Source organism: Diospyros lotus, chromosome 3 (genome assembly GCF_014633365.1).
Source record: "Diospyros lotus cultivar Yz01 chromosome 3, ASM1463336v1, whole genome shotgun sequence".
Taxonomy (NCBI): Eukaryota; Viridiplantae; Streptophyta; class Magnoliopsida; order Ericales; family Ebenaceae; genus Diospyros; species Diospyros lotus.
The window spans coordinates 29313246-29336463 of NC_068340.1; the positions used below are offsets into that span (position 1 = coordinate 29313246).

Here is a 23218-nt window from a genome sequence, read left to right on the forward strand (position 1 = left end):
ACAAGTTTTTAGGAAAGATAAAATAAGAAAGTTCTAAAACATAATACAAAGGATTGAAAAGAGTGCCCCAACACATAGGTCAAGTAGTTAGATGAACAATGTATTGATGTCAATTAAGTGAATTATGAGTTTAATTCTTATTTTATATAATGATTAAAAATATAATTTATAATTTATCTCCCTTAATATAATTAAAGATATGAGTATCAAGGACTGCACAATAACAACAATTCTAATTTGTGAACAGAGGGCACTTGAAAAAAAAAGTAATTGACAAAGTTAGGCACTAGGTAGAAGAAGTTAGCAAGTGAAATCAAATCTTGAGAGAGAGAGAGAGAGAAAGAGAGAATTTAAGCAGGTCGCTGTAACTTGGATTGGTGAAGTGAGGATGTGGTTCTAAAGTTCCGTACATTCCAGTTCAACAGTTTATGATTGGATAAAGCTGGATATATGAATGCAGAGCGCAGACAAGTCACAAATCCCATCTACAACAAGAGGTGGGCTTTTCTTCGCTTCTCCAAGCTGCTGCTGCTACTACACATTTTCACGCTGCCTTCTTGTGAATAAACACCAATGCAATCACCAGAACCACCCATTTCTTCTTCAAACTCTTTAGAATATTAATCTCAAACCAGCTGAACTTCAATTAATGGATTGCATCTTGTTTCAGCACCCACTCTTTCCACACATCTTTATCAGCTCAAGGTAGATAGACATAATATACAGATTCATACAAACGTCGTGGAAAAGCTGTTCTTTTCTATGTTGCTTATAATAATTAACTAACAAGCTTATTATTCTGGGTTTGTTTCAGTTTTCATAGATCCTTTGCAGCTCCCCAGAGCGTGGGAGTCGGGGTTTTCCGGCACCGGTGGCTGAGCTCCGCTTGCTGGGCGGCCGGTGAACCTGGAACCGGAGCTGACAACCTGTTTGATCACAGTTCTCTGAGGGGAAATGAAAATGGCTTCCTATTTGGTGACTTGGAGGACTCGTCTTTGGTGCCATTTGGGACGTTAGATGCTGAGATTACACCAGAAACGATTGATTTCTTCGTCAGTGATGCCGAGGGGGATCCCGATTGCCCGTCTGAAGGCTTCTATTCCATTCAGCAGGCGCTTAATGTGTTGCGCCAAGGCAAGGTTGGTACATATAATTTGCTTGTTCGTTTGCCATAAATTGTATATGAAATACATACATGTTGCTGATCCATTTTGGGGGGAAAATATGTTAGTTTGTGATTATTGTAGATGATGAAAGTGGGGGTATTGAAGGAAACCTTGTTATGGCAGCATCTCTAGCAAGTCCTGAAGCTATGGCGTTTATGGTTAAGCATGGAACTGGGATTGTTTCTGTGGGCATGAAAGGAGAAGACCTTGAGAGATTAAAGCTGCCCTTAATGTCACCTGAGAAGGAAGATGACTCGTCTGCTCCCTCTTTTACAATCACGGTGGTATAAGTTTCTCATTCAAAGCAGTTTTGGGAATTTCATGGGGACTGATTGCGCGTTTGATAGATTAATTAATTTGGACCAATCCAAAGCTACTATCACTAAACATGCCAATATATCAACTTTCAATAGAGATATCACGACTGTTGAAGTTTCAATGAAGGTCCATGTAGCTTAGTTGGCGAAGTCTCTGAGCTAGAAATCTTGGATTCATCAGGGCTGTGATACACTGGCAAGTCTCGTGCATTAAACTACCCATGGTTATCAACATTTAAATAACAACAGGAACAGCAATAACATATCGAATCCTAATCCCACTAGTTGGGGTCAACAATATGACTATTATAGAGGCCATATATGTCATTTTGTGCCTAGGAGTTTCCCTCGCACCCCCCCCCGCCCCCTTCTTTTTTTTGCGGTATTCCTCCATCTCCTTTGCTAGTTGCTATAAACTTCTTCAATTCCTTCTACCCTCTTCACTATAGTATCTATAGGTCCTCTTCTCACCAGACCAAATCATCTTAATAGTATCTCCTACATTTTATCTTTAATAAGTGCCACTCCATATTACAGATAGTCTCATTTTTACTTTCTCTTATTGGATATTCATTTACTGTAGCATTCTCACCTAGTCATGCTCATGTTTTACACATGTTTGTGCTTAATTGCCTAAGATTTTATGCCATTTAACAGAGCTGGACTTATAGCCACATAATCAAATAACGAAGACGTTTCTTCAAGTTTCATGCACATTACAGATAGAGGAGGATGTTCATTTCCATATGATACCCAATTCTATTATTAAACATTTTTAGACATTCTTTTGCATGAATACACTAGGACATCTAAAGTTTTGAGAGGAGCGGTTGGTTACTCGTGCTCCTGTTTGAATCTACAGGATGCAAAAGCTGGCACTTCCACAGGGGTATCAGCCTCGGACAGAGCAAAAACTGTCCGTGCACTTTCATCTCCAGATTCTAAACCAGAAGACTTCAGAAGGCCAGGACATGTATTTCCCCTCAAGTATCGAAATGGTGGGGTTCTAAGAAGAGCTGGTCATACTGAGGCTTCTGTGGATTTGGTCATGCTGGCTGGCTTGCTGCCGGTTTCTGTCCTTTCAGCTGTTATTGATGCTGATAATGGTTCTATGTCCTCTCTTCCAAACTTAAGAAAGCTGGCCTTGGAACACAGCATTCCAATTGTTTCAATCACTGATTTGATTAGGTAATTGCTGGATCTAGTTCTCATTTTTCAGTTTCATTCTATGAACAAGAGGCAGAAGCTTAAGACAATTTCGGGAAGTCCAGTTTTTGGGACATTAGCAACAGAGTGTTACTTTCATTGTTTTTTTTGTATTATCAATCTTTAGCTGTTGCAGTTGGCTAGATTCTCTTCCATAGGTTCTCTACTTGTGCTTTTGTCAATCAAACCCAACAAAAATTGTTCAATCATTTCAACCAAGGATATTCTCTCAAATGCGTTCTTTATATTGTGGGTGGCAAATTTGACGTCCATGTCTTTTTCTTAGACAAAATCAGCTACATTTCTAATTTCTCAAAGGAGTACAGGTTAACAAAACAATTCTTATTCAGTAGCACAGTATTTTGCTTATAGGTATAGAAGAAAACGGGAAAAACTGGTCGAGAGAACTGCTGTTTCACGCTTGCCAACTAAATGGGGTCTGTTTCAGGCCTATTGCTATCACTCAAAGCTAGATGGAACAGAGCATGTAGCAATTGCAAAGGTAATAATGTTGCTGCAGGCTAAGCTTCATCTGGTTAAACCATTGGTGCACCATAAATCTGCTAAGTTATTTCTGCTTTCCTTTTAATACCGGCAGGGAAACATTGGAAATGGGCAAGATGTTCTAGTAAGGGTTCATTCGGAGTGCTTGACTGGTGATATTTTTGGGTCAGCTCGGTGTGATTGTGGCAATCAGTTAGCGTTAGCAATGCAGTTAATTGAGCAAGCTGGAAGAGGAGTTCTTGTATACCTTCGAGGTCATGAAGGACGAGGGATTGGCCTCGGCCACAAACTTCGGGCCTATAATTTGCAGGACCAAGGTCATGACACGGTTGAAGCCAATTTAGAACTTGGATTTGCTGCTGATGCACGTGAGTATGGGATTGGCGCCCAGGTTAGTTTGATAAGCCTCCCTCGCCAACTTTTTAGTATCTTTGGTTTCATAGCATATATATGCAGTGAACTTTCAATCAAGATAAACGATGAAACTTGCATACAAAAATATGTAACATGCACTTGGAGGACACGTCACATTGTTGATACTCTTTACATGATTTAATGTCTTAGCTTAATCGTGTGACTTGGTTTACTTGATATCAACAGATACTAAGAGACCTAGGTGTACGAACCATGCGCCTGATGACCAACAACCCAGCCAAATTCACAGGTCTGAAGGGCTATGGCTTGGCTGTTGTTGGGCGTGTTCCCGTGATGACTCCTATTACTGAAGAAAACCGGAAGTATTTGGAAACAAAACGTACCAAGATGGGTCATGTATATGGCTCTGACATACAAGAACCATTGGCTGGATTCATGAATCCAAATGTAAATAGTGCAGACTCGCCAGGGGGACCTCAAAAGAGTTAATATCAAATAAAACACTCCTTGAATTCCATGAGGGAGATTATGTGTTCATATAGAGTTAACTCATTGGTAATCTGTCCATGCCCAGTTCTATTTGTCTCCTTAAATTTCCTTCGGAGCTTCTCAAATTGCATCATTCACCATGAGGGCATGGATATGAAGAATGCAGTTGATTAAACTTGCCTGCTTTTATCATCCTGGAAGAAAATTGAAAATATCTCTGGACACAAGTCTCAACTCTTATGTGTAGAATTTCCAGAAAATAAAGGAAGCAATTGGGATTAAACCACCGAACACCTAAGGGCCAGTCGTTCGCGATGCCGTGTAGGGACCATTGCTCAAAACGAGCATCTGCATTAGTCCTAAACTTAGGCAATGACATATCATTTTCGGCAAGATGGAAGTTTCATAATAAGAACACTTCAATCTCCTTTTTGTCCTCTTTTGATGCATCTTCTTAGCACCTCACATGGGTAACAAACAGTTTAGGTCTTCTTTCCGTTCTCCCCTTTAGAAAAGGGAGAACTTGTCTCTAGTCACTTCTACAGCCCATTTGTAGCATCTTCCTTGTACAGATACTTGTTCCTCTCAACATTTTTGCTGGAAACTTAGGATGCATAAGACACTGAAAGATTTTCTTTGCTACTTCATCTATGATAAGAAAGTAAGATAGCTATATCATTCAAATCCAGAATAGGGTATCCATTTACACCACCAACCAACAATTTACAGGAGTTAAAAAACAAAATGAAGAAGCAGGGTATCACTCATGGTTTCATTGGAATCTTTGCCGCTTGCCTGCTGGAACATAGTTGTTAGCATTAGCACCTCCAAGAGTCACTTGCCCTCCACCCGAACAAGATCCAGAAGGTCCACTGCCAAAATTCAACAAAGATGATGTCGACAACATCTGAGAAGAGCCACAAGACATATCAACAAAGGACGATGAATTCAGTGATTTGGGCAGAAAGCTTGGATTTGCAGCTGGTTTCTGGGCAATTCTTTCAGCTTCACACCCCTCAATGGAAACGGGTGGAATTTGGAAGGTCTGGAGAGGGGGCGGGTTGCGCCACCTAGGAAGTGGCCCTGCAACAAGAAGTGTTTGAAGAAGAGGCCCTGCCTCCAGCACAGCCTGTAATAGTTTTCCCTTTTGAGGCAGACATTTTCCCTTGACAATGTTGTCGATAACCATAGAAGCTTGATGAACCTTAGGTGTTGTTGAAGAGACTAGACTAGTCGAGGCAGTGGCATTATAGCCTTGAACAAAGGGCTGGTTTCCATATGCTGGGTTTGAATCAGCCTTAAAGTTAGAAAGCTCTGGGGATGAGACAGTGTCGAAGAAAGAATCAACCGGGGAAGAGTCATGCGAGCGGTAATTATTTGCATGGGAGGGGCTGTTTGATTCGGTAATGCTTGAGTTAGCTTTGGTGGGCTTAAATGGAGGGCTATCGGGTTGGAGTTGAGGCAGAGCAGCATACAATTCAGGCGCTGTGTTGGAAGGCATGACTTTGTTCAGCAGCTTCTGAAGCTGATCTCTTGCTTCATCTCTTTCTTGACAAGCGAGCTTCAGAAGCTGCTGCAACTGCTTCAATTGCTCCTTGTTCTTTCTGATCTCCTCATTCGCTTCCATTCTCACCGATTCGAGTTCCAGAGTGGTGCACAGAAGCTTCTGCTTCAACTCATCAACACCCTGTAAATTCAACCCAAGAGAATGAGAGAGAGAGAGAGAGATTTCTCAAATTAAGGAAAAATAAAAAGTCCCACCAAACAGGAAGAACTTTATGAGGAACAAGAGGCCCCAAATCATTCCATGAACAAGTAATTCAAAGTTAGGAGGAACAGCAAAATCCCAAAATGGTCCCATAACAATAATAAGAGCTCTATAGTCAAACCAAGCTATACTTTCTTGAACTAAAATCTACAACGAGAAAATGGGATGCACCATTGGATTCCAACCTCCAATGGACACATAATTGGCATTGGGGCCTTTCAAATGATTACTCCATGAAACATCAGAGGGTTCCATCAATACATAAAATAAAGGCCTAACTTAAAAGTCCAAAGGGGGACATGTTCCAAAAAGAGAAGAACAGACATGAGGTTTTCCTCTTTACCAAACAAAACCAACAGAAACAACAGGACTTTGTACAAGAATAGAACTGACAGAAACCCTGGTAAGCATGTAATATAAGATGTGTTTCTGAAACACAATGAAGAAATTATGCCAGCACTGCAGGACTTGGAAATGCATTTCTTATGGGCATCACCCATGATTTCTCATTCTGGGTTCAAAATCCAGAATATCTTTCTTGAAGTACCCAAAAATCAGAAACAAAATCTTTAAGCCAGTGATGAACTTAAAGCTAACACAACAAAGTACAAGGAATTCCACAGAAATGACTGAAATTTCAGCCAGGAGACCACTGGAAGGTAACCCAGAAAGGTAAATATCTAAAAAAACCCAAACAGAATCTTGAAATAAATGAAAGGTAAGACCACAAAATAAGAGTGGTATGAGCAATACCCAGAAAAGAAAGAAGTGAGGAGTGACAAATGAAGAAGTGAAGAGTGACCCACCTCTTGAAAACCCCACAAGGAAGCCATAACCTCCATATCTCTCTCTCCCAGTCACTTGTGTTTTGAAAGAAAAAAGGAGGCAGAGGATTTGGGAGGGAGTTTGGAAGGAGTTGGGTTTTGATTCATTTATAGAAGAACGAAGGAATAGATAAAGGAAGAACAGAGAGTGTGTGTGTGTGTGAGAGAGAGAGAGGGAGAGAGGGAGAGGGCTTTCTCACAAACTTCCAGAATTCCCAATCCACGTCGAAGAAAAAAAGTTTAATAAGGAATCCGCAAAAACCTTCCAATTACGAAAAGAAAAAAAGAAATACATTTGGAAACTGGAAACCACCCTCCCCGGGGATCTCTCTCATGGCTAAATCTACGCGTCTGGATTTTCTCAATTTTCCCTTATTGCATGAGAAATAAAAGGGGGTTGCTTTTTCTTTCTTTCCATCATAAGCAAGGGTTAATAGAAGAGGAGGCGGCTGTTGTTTACGCGGTTTTGTTGGTTAAGAAGGGGAAAGCTTTCCTACAAAACCCCCCTCCCCCTTGCCTTTTTGAAACTTTTGGTATGATTTGAAGTTGCCACCTTTCGGCGTCTTCTGGGTTCTGGCCCTCTTCTGCCTCTACGAGGACAAGCGCCCTGTACTAGCGTCCATCACTGATCATAGTATCTCATGCTTTTGTCCCCCAGTTCTTCGTACCCTTTGATCCATTTCCTTCCCTTTTTCCTTTTTCCTTAGAATAATAATATATCCCTATGAACCTAACACACACTATTTTGTCCATTAATATACAAAAGACCACTAAAAAATACCATACCAATTGAACGCGAAAGTACTCAAGTATAAATATGATCAAGAACAAAACTTACAATCCAGAATTCGTAAAATTTTTTAAGGTAATTTCAAAATTTTCTAATTTTGAACAGCTACATAATTAGTTTTAGCAAATTTATTGAATTTTTTGGCACTTTTAGAACCCCAAAGAACAATGTAGTTTATTTATAATGAGAAAAGACAAAATGATATGAGAACAAAAGGGGTCTTATCGGTTGTGGCAACTCATTTTTGTGTCTTTGTTTTTAATTATTATTTCTGAAATAAAAAATTTAGTAGCCTTACCTGTAATTTTGATTTTGCTACGATAAATTAAATTGAAGCTACAAGCTTAGGTGAGTTGTACCTGGGCAATGGATCAAATGGTATATAAGTGGATCAAGTGCCGTCGAGTCTCTCACTCTCACGTGTTTAGATATGAAAGTAACCACTTTTGCAAATAAGCATGGGGCTCCTTAATTACGTGGTAAGGCATCTAAGAATATATCAAATTCATGCATGACCTTGTTATGATACTATTTTTATATTTTATAATATTCCATATCAATCTCCTCAAAATGTACTTTATATTGAAATTATATCAATTCAAAGACATAAAATAGTTTTTAAGACTATAATTAACAAATACGGATCATTGTGATTTTAAACCAGTATTTTTAATTTCAAAAATAACAAAAAAAAAAAAGAAGATAAAATATGAGAGATAGAATCTCATTGTGAAGAAGGTGGATGTTTACTATTTTTCTTCTTTCATTTTTCTTTTTTTTTTTTTGGGCTAATTAAAGTTGGAGGGTTTCAATTGACAATTGGGTTCAATTATCACAATGAATCCCTTCAACGGGGGGGCCTATTGGCTATTGCTATACAAAAATAAATTAAAGATCATATTGGGCCCTACTATTATTAATTAGTAACCTGCAGTTGTTGTTGGGTCATCTTATGTGGGGCGCGCGGTGTACAGGACTGGTGGATTGCCTTTTCCAGTTTCCACTGCCCCATCAAACTGAAAAATCAACCATTTTTATAGTTGACTAAACTGTGTCTAGCTTAGCTTAATTATTCTTCATTTGCCCAACCTTTTTGGCATATTTAGCTGTAAGCAACTCCTTAGTATACTAATCTCTTTTCAAAATATTTACTGCCCCCAGGATTTTAATCACACTTTTTCCTTTCAATAAAAACGAACCTTTCTTTGAGAAAACTTAAGCTTTGCATGGAACCACTACGATATTAGCTAGGTTATAATTACAAAAACATCATAATTGGTTTTGTGAAAATATTGTTCAGCTTACGTTCATATCTGTCTGTCTTCATTAGTTTGAACAGTACTCTTTTTAAGTGTGGGGTTGAAATGTGTCTGTGTGTGTATATATATATAGGGGTGCCAAACCCTAGTTTGATTACGAATTAAATTGCCATGGGCTCACCACTAAACTCCAAAAACCAAAACCTTGTTCCGAAGAAAGACATTGAACCTGGATGAGGTACCATTCTTGTTCTCATCTAACTAAAACCACCTTTTTTTATGTTCATTTCTTCTTTCTTTCTTTCTTTATCCCCTGCAGGCGGTTTCGGTTTCGACTTTCCTTAGATTTCTGTACTTTATATCCTTTCTGCAACACTACTATGTTTCAATCGGGAAGCTAATTGCTATAATACCCGTTGCATCACAGAAGAGCCGTGCCACCTCGACCACAACCGTAGGATCAATGAACGAGAGGATGCAGTGTACCTTGATCCGACCATTAGGGTTGAAGTAGGCATGCTCAGCTTGGATTTTGCTTATGAGCATCCGAACATGAATATGAACATGAACATTATCATGATATCAATTGCAAGCTAGCTAGGTTCTTCTGCTTTCTCAAGAGGAAGAAGATGACAAAACAAAGCTGTTGAATTTAAATAACGTCACTCCTAGTTCTATTGTTTTATTAATAATTAATTAATGGGTTCGCTTCATACATCGCATCCACCAACGATCTGTGAATCTGTGATTATCTCTCTACATATAGTCTGCACCAGACTACACATGGCATGGCAGCTCACTGACAGGACCATCAGCAGCCATCCCTTAAGGGTCATCTGATTTGCGAGGCCTTCTGTACAAAAACACGGATATGAATCGAAGCCCTTACCTCGCTTTCGAGATATTCACCACTATTCTTGGCAGAATTCTAAAGTGTGCGATGTTGCACAAGAAACAAATGATTAATTAATTAGGTTAACAAAGTGTAGCACTTCTCCTTGTGAGATAAGACTTTAGGTATATATAAAAACTTAAGACTTAATTGGGGTTTCTTAAAAAAGTTTCTTTACTCTCTCTCTCTCTCTCTCTCTCTCTCTCATTTTCTTGAGCTTTTTATCAATTTAATTATAATCTTTTTAACTTAGCAATTAGATGGTCATCTCGATAAAACTCTAGAACAATATTTTATTGTGGTTGTATAGAACTTCAACCTAGTTCAACTTTGAGGCATTAATTTCCGAACAGACTTTAAGTCACAAACTTCTTAAGGATCGATATGTTCACAAGGCGAACATCAAAATATTTTAATATATATATTTACACAATAATTAATAAATTAAGAAGAACATTTTTTTATTTTTTGTTTTAAGAATAGAAAGATTAGTATGTAATACCGTGACACAAAATATATATATATATAGAGAGAGAGAGAGAGAGTTGTTTTTCCATTTCTCCCACGAACAACGACTTCAACCGCCTGCCAAATGATGTGAAATTATGAAAATCCATCCATGATCATATATGCACCCATAATTAACCATGATCAATACTCATATCCTCTTAGTTTATTTATTATGTTTCTATATATATATATATATATTCGACATCGTGACTGCATTATGGCAATGTTTGGATCACTTTCAAAAAGTTCCATCTTATATAAATTAATTATTAGAAGCTAAAAGCGTAAACTATATATATTTTTGTCAGAAAGCAAACGTGGTCTAAACACTTTTTGGTGGTGGCATATATGGGGGAGTGGAATATCCAAAAATGGATGGAGGAATTGGAGCGCAGGTTCCAATGTGCTCCTTTGTTAATTGAATTGATTAATATGGAGATGGAGGGGAGGGGCTATGATTGTTGGGTGGTGGGGGGTTGAGAACTCTGGCATAATTAGGATTAGTAGCAGTATAGTAGTTGCAGTATTGGGTTGATTTGTCGTAGGGCTGCTAAATTGCTAATTGGGTGCACATGGCGATAGACTACGCTCCTCCGGAGGCAACACGTGTACAAAAAAAATCTACTAAAATTACGTTGCACCTGGTAGTGGTAGTGGTAGTGGTAGCCAATTAGAAGAGGGGATTGGATGTGCACACGCAGGTGCCTCTCAGGTAGCTAGAATTTTGTATTTTTAGGCAGACTATTAATGAATATTTATTATAGCCAAACGCCGTATTCTCCCCATTTGAAAGGCAACGCCTACAGCTTTCTCCAACCTAGCTAAACATATTTTTAAAGCATCTTTTATTCCTCCAAGGAGCCTCCCTCTGTGTCTGTCTCTGGAAGCCTGCCTTGTGTTTTTCATTCTGGCTGCCTAAAACATACATACGTACATGCATAAACTATATAGACAAGAAAATAGGAGCCAGTGGAGTCAAAAGATGCACATGTAATCCAACCACACAATTCATTATTCAAATAGTATTTTTAATTTAAATTTAGGTGGTATTTATAATAAAATTTCTGATGAACAATCTCCTAATTAAATAAATAATCAATCAAGAGTTACAAGAATGTAATTAATTTTAAGGGAAAGGGGGGTGTTGGGTTGGGTGGTGCAGTGCAGTGCAGGCAGATACCTCCCTCCCTCCCTCCCTCAAAACACACAAATTTATTTTTTATGAAACATCTTTAGTTTCTATTAAAAAAATGAGACACAGTGAAAATTAGGTGGAGCATGTAACCATGATCTGATGGAAGGGTTGACAGGTTTGGCTCCTCATTGGATTCGTTATTTTGGAATCAGCCTCGTAATTGCCAAACCAATCCACCCTTCTTTGGCTTAAAAAGCCCACAAGCCTTGACCATTTGCCTGCCTGTCCCTGTCCTCACAATTTACTGCTCTTCAATTTTGACCGCCCCCTCTACTATTTTCCTATTAATTAAAGCCAAAACACACACACACACACACACCCACCCACACACATAATGTATAATGTACAGTATATATTATTTTATTTCATTCCATGCACTATATATGCTTCAAAAAGTAAAAGCAAGTTCCCCTAAAGACCAACCTCAAATGCTGTCTTGCCTTTCAAAAAGGGTCTCTCCATGACAATAAATTTCACACAGGAGATTAAATAGTCTTATCTTTAATAAAATTTAAATTTTTTATGATGAATTTGCACTAAAATTTTGTGTATTTATCAGTGCATGATATACGATTTATTCCTCAGACTCCATAAATTTATCCAATACACGCTTTAAAGAAATGATTGTGAATTCTCATCAAAAACCAAAACAAAAAAAAATGTTGATTGACTACGATCTAATAAAAATTCTTTTTATCTAAATTTAGAACTAGATTGAGGGGAGAATAATAAATATAAATATTTATTATAATGTTTCTCATTAAATTAGTATGATATATATATATATATGTATGTATATTTGACCAGAGGATGAGATAGTCTGGTGGATGGGGAGGCATGGTGGGGTAGGGCTTTGGCGGCAAAGAGGTCAAAGGACGACCTCTATGGTAAAACAAAAAGAATCACTTTTTGTGGGTAGAAAAATTGGGGCAATGAGATGATTAGACATGGTGGGGTTATAATGCAAAATAATTAACCATTTTTACTGTGACCACACCACATTCAACCTCTCTCTCTCTATCTCTCTCTCTCTCTCTGACTGTGAAAGTGGTGAAGGGGACAACCTAACCCTTGCAATGAGTGGCAAAAGTCTTTTGGAAAAAGCAGGCATCAGCTAAGACTTAGATTCTCTTTAGTTCCCTTTCAACAAAATCATTACTACAGAGAGAATATACATAATCACTTCTTATTATGGTCTAGTTAATCCTCAACTCGGGTTAACTCTCTCTCCGCCTCTGCTTCTAATTGTGGTCGCTTGAGTGCCCTATTATACCCTACAATCCAAGGGACAGGGCACAATCCGTACACAAAGTAAAATTAGCTATGTGATCTCTTCTGGGCCACAGAGAATTCCTGCACTCATCCTCACATTATTCTGCAAGATTCAGCTTAAGAATGGCAATGGAGGGCGGGTCTGTTTCAACACCTTGACTCCAGCCGAAATTGCTAGTATTAATAAAATAAAGGGTCAAACCTTAATCTCAATATGTGCAGCCGCTTAAATGAATTCTACCACTTCTAATAAGAAAACATCTAAATGAGCAGATTTGGAAGAAAAATAAGATATATTTGTACCCGAACTCGACCTTGCATAGAGTTTTTATTACTTGACTCATATATGACCTTGTCCAATTCACATGGTGGGCTCCCGTATCAGTCCTAAAAAGACCAGACCGGGTCGGGTCAAAATTCACATTCTTGTCTTAAATTTTCATTATCTACTTCGGCCCCGGTTACTAGGCAAAAGTTGAACTCTTTAGGCCCAACTGACATTTAAATGGCAATTGGAGTCAAAAGGAGGATTCAGAAGTAAGCAACTATAAACAAGCAACAGTCCTTGCATGAATCGGAACAATTAAGCCACAGTTGCCCAGCTACATATGCAGTTTAAGCAAGCAAGTTGTAGTGTTATAAAAATACATTCACTCTAATCGCTAGATAAAAATCGTGAGGTTGAAAGTGCGCTCCAAAGAACTACAAGACGTGTCGTCATTCAAATCTCAGAAATGATCTTTTGTAAGTCCAGTAAGGTTAGATGATTCCTGAAAAATGTACAGATTAATTGTAGTAGCAGCGAGTGCTTTGTTTTGTTCATCATCATGCAACAATTTCAATATTTCATTCTCGTTCAACACAAGATTAAAGCACAAGGTACAAGAAACAAAAAAGTTGCCATAAATCTACTTGCTATAAGCTAGAATAACTGGCTTAATCATGAGTGCTATTTATCATCTGCACCTACCATAGTAATCATCTGCTTGCAGCTACCTAGCAAAACAGCATATTTGTGCATAAATATTTGACATCGAATACAGGAAAGAGACAGCCATTAGCTATACAATTACGAACATAAGCAATATCTGCATGTCAGCAGTCTTAATGACTTGCCCCTGGGCTTGCTAGGTAATTGTTGGGGATCAGAGGAACTTAAGCCCTCAGGTTTTCTTGCTCTTATGCTGTTTGTGTAGTTTGTGTTGCCGTTGTTTAAGTAAATGCAGGTAAAGTTTTAGCCACATGATCGGGTAGCATAGAAGCAAAACCTGAGATTCAAGAATTTCCAGAGAAAATTAAGCAAATACATAAACAAAGTTGAAAGAAAAAATATATTACTGTAAGGAGCACAAGATGAGAGACAAGATAATTGCAGCAATATCGATATAACAAAATTAGGAGGTCAGCAAAGTTGTGAATTTACTAGAAAGGCCTAAAATAACAAGAGTGATCATTTGAATATTTTGACCTATCATGAAAAGATGGCATAAAAGGAAATAAAGGTCTTAATATGATTTTGCTTGGGAAAAAAAAAATCAAGAGATATCAAATTTGAGCACTATTTTTCTATCTTAAGGTAGAGGATGCTAAAAGACACGCACGAGAGGGCACATTACATTTCTCCCGGACCCAAGGAAAAAGTGCCTGGTTTTAGATTTTGGAAACTGTTTCTGACTGAAAATGGCCGGGTGGTTTGCCACAATAATGTAAATGTGTATAATGCAAACTTTCAGATATCCTTATCAATTGCCCTCAACCGCATAGCTTGGTTTGGCACCAACTTCTTATATATTTTCTTTTTGTGTGTGGGTGGGTTGGGGGTGGGGGAGAGAGTGAAATGAAAAAACTGATGTAAAGTAGTAGAAAAAAAACTGCTTCAGAAAAAGCTATGATGGGGGATAATAGCTTAAAAAGACTCACTCACTTTTTGTTGGGCATTTTTGTACTAGTTTAATTTAGAAGATGGTATGAGAACCTTTAGAAAGAGATTAATGTTATCTTATGAAAAGTTGTACAAAAAAAAAAATATTTTTCTGTTACAATATGCACTAAATTGATTTTAAAAGGTCATTGTTGTGCCTCCTGATTTTTGAGCCTTTTGTGCTTTCTTAGTCCAGAAGGCTTGATTTTCTTTAAGCCAAAATAAATAAATAACAAACTAGCTTCTAAATGCCTTAGCTTTTTTAAACCCAAAAATTGAAAAAAGATGGTGCCAAATGAATTCATGGAATTTATAATGCATACCCTGACAAAATTATAGTAGGTGAAAGGAAGCCGGGTGAAGAAATCTGCATAGAGGTTTTCCAATTTTATGTACTGAAGTGCTTGATACATGATCAACACTGCAATATCAACAACCAATAGTTATTGCATGAGAACTAAAACCGCAATCTAAAAGGCAAAAAATATGCAAATATGTGGATTTACTTTCACCAATGACGCCAAGTGGATACAGCACAATAAAAGCAGTGTACCTGGTGACAGATTTAAATGAAGAAAAAAAAAATGTCAAGTGTCAAATAGAGCATTTATGTGTGTGCATGTGAAAGCACAAAAATATACTTCAAGTTCTGTGGTCAGTCTGTAAACAGTGACAGACCTGAGATACGTAAGAATAGATGGAGAACTTCCCAGACAATTCAAAGCATAATGTGGATACCTGATTACCTGTATTAGGGCCATGTTTAGATAATTTACGGCACCACAAAATACATGAAGCAAAAACAGATATTGAATCATAAACATTAACAGCTACAAAGGCAACAAGACATTATACAATATCGTAAAATGCAATAGAGCAGTTATACATGATAGCTACAAGTAGCTTAAGAAAAAGCAATAACAAAAAGTGAAGATAGAATAAAAGCAAAAATGAAAGCATTCTTTCTTCAGACTGAGTTATGCAAAGAGTCATCTTTCAATAGGAGCAGCTCTATGTACTTCAAAGTTTTACAATTACTCCCTCATTCATTTATTTAAGGTCTTCAAGATTTTCCAATATTTTCTCATTCCTAGCATGGCAGTAAGTGTAGTTTTCTGTTGCACAAGCGCATACCATGGTTCAAGCACTGTTTCTAAATGACATGTTCCAAACTTCCAATTAAGTAATAATATTTTTTCAGTGAACTTGTATCTGCAAAGGAACTTCCAATGTGGCATCACATGGATCACAAGTGTTGGTTCCCGAAAGGTCATCAAAGAAGAGACACTACACTGAATTTATTTTAGAAGTTTCCAAATCTAGAATAGGATACTTTCCTAATTCAGACTTGGGAAATTTTCCTAAGAATGTACATACATATCTTTCCTTTCTTAGGTGTTATAGTTTCCTATGTTGTATTCTTTCTCCTCTATAAGAGGACTCAGCCATGTACATATGAAATACAGCAAGAATTTTTCAGTTTCTACATGGTATAAGAGCTAGCGATACATTCCTATTGCTCCTAAACCTTAGTGTGCCTTCATTGCACGTTCTTGCTCTTCCTCCCATCCTCTTTGATCAAGCCTTCATTGCTATCTTTCTGTTCAACTGATTGTTAAGGTGAACATGTCCAAAATCTCTGAAGTCACTCCTTATATGACATCTAGAGAATCAACTCCAATTGATCGAGCCAACTAGAGTCGGAGAGCCGCCTAGAATGCATCATTCCTACCAACTAGATGGTAGGAACTACTTGTAATGGGCCCAGCTAGTGAGGACCTTTCTCAAAGGCCGAAGAAAGATTGGTCATTTAACTGCCCCCTCTCCTAAGGCCTCTGATCCTGCTTTAACAGCATGGGACATTGAAGACTCCCTGATTATATCATGGTTATGGAGTGCTATGCAACTTGAGGTGAGTAAAAATTATATGTTTTTGGCTTTAGCAAAGGAGATTTGGGAAACAGTAAAACAAACCTATTCTAAGGTTCAAGATACCTCAGTAATCTTTGAAATTAAGACAAAGATTAGTAGCACTAGACATGGATTTTTTATTGTAACAGAATATTATAATAACATGAATGGCTTGTGGCTAGAACTAGATCATTACCAAGACATAAAAAAAGGTGTGTAGTGAGTATGTCGCCACCCTCAATCAAATACTTGAAAGGAATAAGATTGTGGAGTTTCTAGCAAGCCTTAATACAAAAGTTGATCATGTGAGAGTACAAATTCTAGGTATAGAGAGACTACCTTCTCTCAATGAAGTATTTGATATTGTTAGAAGTGAAGAAAATCAGAGGATAACCATGCTTAGTGAATCTGGTTCAGGCGGTTCAACTATGGTTTCAAATAAAGGAGAGGGAGCAAGGCTTACAACAGGAAAATCAGAAGTGCAAAGAACTCAAATCATGAAGGGTTGTGGTGCACTTACCGTAAGAAGCCTAGGCACATTGCTTTAAGCGTCATGGGAAGGAAGTTGCTCTAAGCAAGACAGGCTTCAAAAATCTTTGAAGCAGGCTTCAAAAATCTGACTTCAAAGAACCAGGCCTATCTCTCCAACAAGGAGTAGGAGGAGGGAGGAACTACTGATAAGACAGAATCCATCTCTGGTTCTGATCTTAGTCAATTGAATGTTGAAGAAATCAACAAACTCAAATCCTTCCTCAAGACAATTCAGGATGGGGCCTGCTCTCTTGCTCATCAAGGTACTTGTCTACATTATGTATCCTTTTCTACCTCAAAAACTGATAAGAATGACATTTGGATCCTAGATTTAGGTTTTCGATACCTATAAACCTCTAAACAAATCACAATAGCCAATGGAACCTCGGTTCCCATCACAGGACAAGGCAAGGTCAACCTTAGCCCTAATCTTCCTATCAAACAGGTACTTCATGTACCTAATTTGTCTGCCAATCTTGTGTTTGTTTACCAGCTTACTAAGGATTTGAATTGCCATGCTATTTTTTCCCCTATGTGTGAATTTCAAGCCATGGACATGAGGAAGATGATTGGTGTTGCTAGGGAAAAGAATGGGTTGTATTATTAGAAGAGGGAGGGTGATTATCCTAAAGGAGATCAGCTAAAAGTTGCTTGCTCATCTCAGCCTACCTCAAATCTTGCCAACATTTGGCTGCATCATTATAAACTGGGTCATCCTCCTCTTAATCTCTTAAAGAGCCTGTTTCCTACCTTACTTAGGACTCTAGATCCAAGTAATTTTCAGTGTGATGTGTGTGTAATGTCTAAACATCATCGTGTGTCCTATCCTATCAGCAATAAAATGTCTTCTAAACCCTTTACCTTAGTTCACTTTGATCTTTGGGGACCATCTAAGATACCAAACCATTTTGGGGCTCGATGGTTCATTTCTTTTATCAATGATTGTACTCGCATGACCAGGATTTTTTTGTTAAAAGATAAAGCTGCAATTGGAACTATCCTACCCTATTTTTGTAAACTGATTTCCACTCAATTTGGCTCTCCTATACAGAAATTACGCACTGATAATACAAGAGCCTATTTCAATCATCACTTGCATCAGTTTTTCCAATAAGAAGGGATTGTCCATGAGTTTTCCTGTATAGATACCCACAACAAAATGAAGAAGCTGAACGAAAGATGAGACATCTCCTAAATATTGCTAGAGCCCTTCTCCACCATCAGCATGTTCCTAAGAATTTCTGGAAAGAAGCGGTCCTTACAACAGCTTATTTGATTAATCGAGTACCATCTAAAATCTTAAACCATTAAAGTCCTTTCCAATGCTTATCTTCCTATTTTCTTAACTTAAGTTTACATACTTCTCTTCCTCTAAAGGTATTTGGCTATGTATCCTTTGTTCACATTCCCAAACATCACCAAAACAAGCTTGACCCTAGAGCGATTAGGTGTCTTCTTAGGTTACTCCCCCACTCAAAACGATTACAAATGTTATCATTCTTCCACTAAAAAATTCTGTGTCAAAAGATGTAACATTCGTTGAATGTACACCTTTTTCTGGAACCTCTCAGGATGGTCACCAGGGGGAGACTATGGTCTATGGTGACCAAAGTGGTGGAGATGTCTTTCCTAACCTAGGATCAGCACCAACATGCTATAGTATTGATCAGCACCCTACATCTATTCCATCTCCTCAGCCTCCCATCTACTCCTCATCCTCAAGTGGCAATGAGCAAGCTGCTCAACAACTGTCATCTCTAGTTAGGTTTAAAGGTTTTTCTTATGCATTCAAACGAAGACAGCCCATTCTGAAGCCTCGGCCTGCATCAACATCAAATCCCAGTCCAAGTATGGAACTCATACAACCTTTAATTTCAATATAGTTTAACCTTACTCCTGATTTTAGATCTCCCTATTGCTGTTAGAAAGAGGGTTAGAAGCTGTATTCAACACCCCTTGACTAATTTCTTGTCCCACCACCGTCTTTCCCAAAACCACAAAAGCTTCCTAGCATCTTTGGATTCCATTGTTATTCCCAAATCAATCGATGAGGCTCTAAAGGATCAGAATTGGAAACAAGCTATGCCGAAGGAAATGAGAGCACTAAAAAAGAATCAGACATGGGAGCTGGTATCTAGACAAAAGGGGTCACTCTAGTAGGTTGCAAGTGGATCTTTAATGTGAAATATATTGCTGATGGAACCTCAGAAAGGTATAAAGCCAGGTTGGTGGCCAAGGGCTATACTCAATCCTATGGCATAAATTATCTTGAGACCTTTTCCCTTGTGGCAAAGATGACAACCGTGAGAATTTTCCTTTCACTAGCAGCCTACTTTGGATGGAAGTTATAGCAGTTAGATGTGAAGAATACCTTCCTACATGGAGATTTGGAGGAGGAAGTATTCATGGAATTACCTCTCGAATTTCAGGAAGGAGAATTAGGGAAAGTTTGCAGGCTTAAGAAGGCCCGCTATGAACTCAAGCAGTCCCCAGGAGCCTAGTTTGATAGATTTTCTAAGGCCATGAGATCTATGGGGTACAGTCAACGTAAGGGTGATCGCACACTCTTCATTAAGCACTCAAGGGAAGAAAAGATAACTACACTATTGGTACATGTGGATGACATAATTGTCACCGAAAATGATGAAGAAGAACAAAAGATTCTCAAGGAAAATTTAGCCTGAAAATTTGAGATTAAAGACCTTTGTGTCCTCAAGTATTTTCTAGGAATAGAGGTTGCCTATTCTAAAGCTAGAATTTTTCTATCTCAACATAAATATGTATTGGATTTGTTGGCTAAAACATGATTGACAGGAGGAAAATGATCTAACATACCAGTTGAACCTAATAGCAAATTATGGGAAAACCCTAATAGTCAACCAGTGGAAAAGTGAAGATACTAGCGATTGGTTGGCTGGTTAATATATCTCTCATACTAGGCCTGACATTGCTTTTGCTGTCAGCCTAGTAAGTCAATTCATGCACAGCCCAACCGGAGCATATGCAGATAGTAAGGAAGATTTTAAGCTACCTAAAGCTATACCAAGCAAAGGCATCTTGTTTAAAGCAGGGGCTGAGTTGAACATCAAAGGTTTCACAGATGCAGACTATACAGGGTCTCTTACTGATAGAATATCAACAACCGGGTATTGTGTGTTCTCAGGTGGAAATCTTGTATCTTGGAGAAGTAAGAAACAAAGTATTGTTGGCAAGATCAAGTGTAGAGGTAGAATTTAGCGCTATGGCTCTTGATTTATGCGAGTTACTGTGGCTAAGGATCATTCTAGAACATTTGAGGATCAAGATTCAAGGTCCAATTGAGCTATTTCGTGACAATAAATCAGCAATTAGTATTGTTTATAATCCTGTTCAGCATGACATGACAAAGAATATATTTATAGACCGACACTTCATAAAGAATAAATTGGATGCAAGTTCACATTCCCTATATTCCATCCGAGAAACAAGTGGCTGATGTGTAACTAAGAGGCTGCCAGTCAAGAGATTTGAAGACCTAATATGCAAGTTGGGAATGATAGACATTCATTCATTAGCTTGAGGGAAAGTGTTGGTTCCCGAAAGTTCATAAAAGAAGAGAGGCTAAAATGAATTTATTTTAAAAGTTTCCAAATCTGGAATGGGATACTTTCCTAATTCAGACTTAGGAAACTTTCCTAATACATATGTATCTTTCCTTTCTTAGGTATTATAATTTCCTATGTTGTATTCTTTCTCCTCTATAAGAGGACTCAGCCGTGTACATATGAAATACAACAAGAATTATTTAGTTTCTACAAGTCATTAAAGATTTTGATCCACCGCAACCACACATCCTACAGAAAGTTTTTCCAATGTACATGTCTATCAATGCAGTCCAAAAAATGATTCAAGCTACGGGTTCCATCACAAACCATTGACTATCAAATCAAAATCCCCAGCTTTCAGTTGAGAAGGTGCTCAATTTGCAGATGATAATATTTGGGAAACAAATTAATACAAAAGCTACCTACCTCAATCAGACACCAAGTGACAAATGTCATAAAAACAGGCGGTGGCTCCTGGACCTACAATAAAGATCACAATGAACTGCATTATTATGAAGAATATCACATATTTTTACAATGCGCCAACAGTGTTTAGCAGTTCACTACTACTTTCTATTACATCAAAAATTAACTCTCAATAAATCATGACCTATTGCACAACAAATAGAAAAGTTTCACAAGAGTAATAATCCAATCAGACTAAAGCTATACAAACATAATTTTTTCATATTGGGTAACATTTTTATGTACAAAATTGCGGTATGATTAATTGATTGTCATGTTCCTCACAAGGGCCGAGTAAATTTTGTCATTAATTCTGCATACAAACTCCGAGAAGTCAGCATTTCCTAACAATTAACAAGAAATGAGAAAAGTAACTATGAACCTCAGGGATGCGACGAACAATTGCGCAAAGGAAATGAGCCCTTCCTCCCCATTGCATCAGGGGAAGCAGCATTCCACTCGGAACAATACCTCAACAAATTCAAAGACAAAAATATTGAAAGAATAAACTTAGCCCAGAAATGAAATATTTGCTCTTTGGTTTCGGGACAAGAACTACGACTGAGGGGCAGGAGAAAGCACCTACCAATTGCTCCATGAAAGACTTCTAAGAATGCAACAGTTTGAAGCAAACCTTCACGGGAAAAAGCAAATTTAGCCTCGCTAAGTGTACGGAGACTGAGTTTTTGCTAACAAGTGGCAATTACTTACAGATTAATTCTCCGGCAGAAGCGTAAGCGCCATTGATAGCTTTGGTGGAGGCCCAGTTGCTCGTGATTCTGAAGAGACAAATTGCCCTGCATTTGGGCGAACATATGGGTAACGGGTAATGGGAATACCAGAGAGAGAGAGAGAGAGATTTACCATCCCAAGGCCTGAAGAGAGTTGTAGGCGAAGAGGTAGGAGCTGAGCAGGCGAGGCATTTTGAGGAACAAAACAATCATTGGATAAGGAGGGGCTTTCTTGTTTATAGGCCTTTGTTTGTTTGTCGGCTGGACCGGACTACTCAATTTATTTTTTATTAATTTCGACTAAGTATTCTTTTCTTTTTCCTCATAGAAACAGTTTCTTTTTATGAAATTAGAAATAGTTAGCATAAGTCTAATTTATTAAAAATTAATGCTAAAAAACAATAATCCATAGACCGACCTTCCCCTCCAAGTTTAGTTATAATTTCTATCACCGCCAATTCAAATTATAAACCCAACAATGTTATGGCTCTCTTTCTTTTAAGTTTCAATTTTTACTTTTAAGTTTTGAATTTATTTTTTATTTTTTATTTTCATAATCTATTTTTAAAAAATTAAAAATATGTTTAATTTATTATTCTGAAAAATAACTACTAAAAATAAAAAATTAAAAAACTCATTCTCTTTAAAATTTTGAGAATAACTTTTTTATGATATTTTATTTAATAAATTTGATTATTTTGTAAATTAAAATTATTTAATATTAATATATTATTAAGAAATATATATATTTTTAAAGTTGGTGAATCTCTAATTTTTTTTTTCCGTTTTAAGAATAAAATATAAATAAATAAATTAACTTGACAAAAAAATAGAAAAAAAAAATCCAAAAACCATGTATATATACATATTACATTACATTATAGTACAAGATTCTAGAAGCTTGGTTGGAGGAGGGAAAAGCTCGAAAGCCATAGAAAATTAAGTAGGAGACGACCGACGTGAGAGATTGCCAATGACAATAGTAGCAAGATCAATGGTGATGTTCGACTGTAGAAGACAACGATAGAGAATGAAGCAAGGCTGTTGACAATTAAGATCGTCGAAACGATGGTGGCCGCCGACAAGCATGGCAAAGACGAAGCAAGTGGCGAAGGCGGTGGTCACGGGAAACTGGCGACAATGAAATTGTGTGACCCAACGAGCTGAGGGCTATGGCAACGACGGCGTAAGGGTCACGGGTGAAAGACAATAGCGAAAACTCTAAATAGACTGAAAATAGTAAAAAGGACAAACCCAAAGGAGATATTTGTCGAATTTGTTTATATATTAATGACAATTCTCTGTTGTTATCTTTTAAATATGCATTGAATAAGTTTGTTAAACGCCAGTAATAACTCATAAATCATCAAACACCAAATAATCATAATCGCTCAAAAATTTGTTCCTAAATTCACTAAAAAGGTAATAATATGGTAGCAAATAAATTTTTTAATCATTTTACAAAGAGCAATAATATTCAATATTAGCAACCACTCCAAATTAATTAG

General features: G+C 37.6%; 3 protein-coding genes across 6 annotated transcripts; 1 reads left to right on the forward strand and 2 right to left on the reverse strand.

Moving 5' to 3' along the window:
• Positions 1-456: 456 nt before the first annotated feature.
• Positions 457-4161, forward strand: LOC127798227 (monofunctional riboflavin biosynthesis protein RIBA 3, chloroplastic). 2 transcript variants are annotated; one of them, XM_052331659.1, is made up of 7 exons: positions 459-705; positions 815-1139; positions 1232-1450; positions 2346-2671; positions 3062-3191; positions 3288-3584; positions 3794-4161. In XM_052331659.1, the coding sequence occupies exons 1-7, from the start codon at positions 650-652 to the stop codon at positions 4055-4057; spliced, it is 1617 nt and encodes a 538-aa protein (XP_052187619.1). In that variant the 5' UTR covers positions 459-649; the 3' UTR covers positions 4058-4161. The 2 variants fall into 2 exon arrangements, with proteins under 2 accessions (XP_052187621.1, XP_052187619.1); XM_052331661.1 differs by lacking the exon at positions 1232-1450 and having other exon boundaries at positions 457-705.
• Positions 3916-7178, reverse strand: LOC127798228 (uncharacterized). Of its 2 annotated transcripts, none has more exons than XM_052331663.1 (2): positions 6579-7178; positions 3916-5744 (listed from the first exon to the last, which is right to left on the reverse strand). In XM_052331663.1, exon 2 carries the CDS (start codon positions 5682-5684, stop codon positions 4830-4832), a length of 855 nt encoding a protein of 284 aa, XP_052187623.1. In that variant the 5' UTR covers positions 5685-5744; positions 6579-7178; the 3' UTR covers positions 3916-4829. The 2 variants fall into 2 exon arrangements, with proteins under 2 accessions (XP_052187623.1, XP_052187622.1); XM_052331662.1 differs by having other exon boundaries at positions 6632-7173.
• A 5945-nt stretch (positions 7179-13123) lies between these two features.
• LOC127796281 (uncharacterized) lies at positions 13124-21939 on the reverse strand. 2 transcript variants are annotated; one of them, XM_052328349.1, is made up of 9 exons: positions 21844-21939; positions 21691-21776; positions 21566-21613; positions 21362-21450; positions 20941-20994; positions 15167-15234; positions 14995-15041; positions 14812-14909; positions 13124-13337 (listed from the first exon to the last, which is right to left on the reverse strand). In XM_052328349.1, the coding sequence occupies exons 1-9, from the start codon at positions 21921-21923 to the stop codon at positions 13296-13298; spliced, it is 612 nt and encodes a 203-aa protein (XP_052184309.1). In that variant the 5' UTR covers positions 21924-21939; the 3' UTR covers positions 13124-13295. The 2 variants fall into 2 exon arrangements, with proteins under 2 accessions (XP_052184309.1, XP_052184308.1); XM_052328348.1 differs by lacking the exon at positions 13124-13337 and adding an exon at positions 13396-13835.
• Between the last annotated feature and the right edge of the window lie 1279 nt (positions 21940-23218).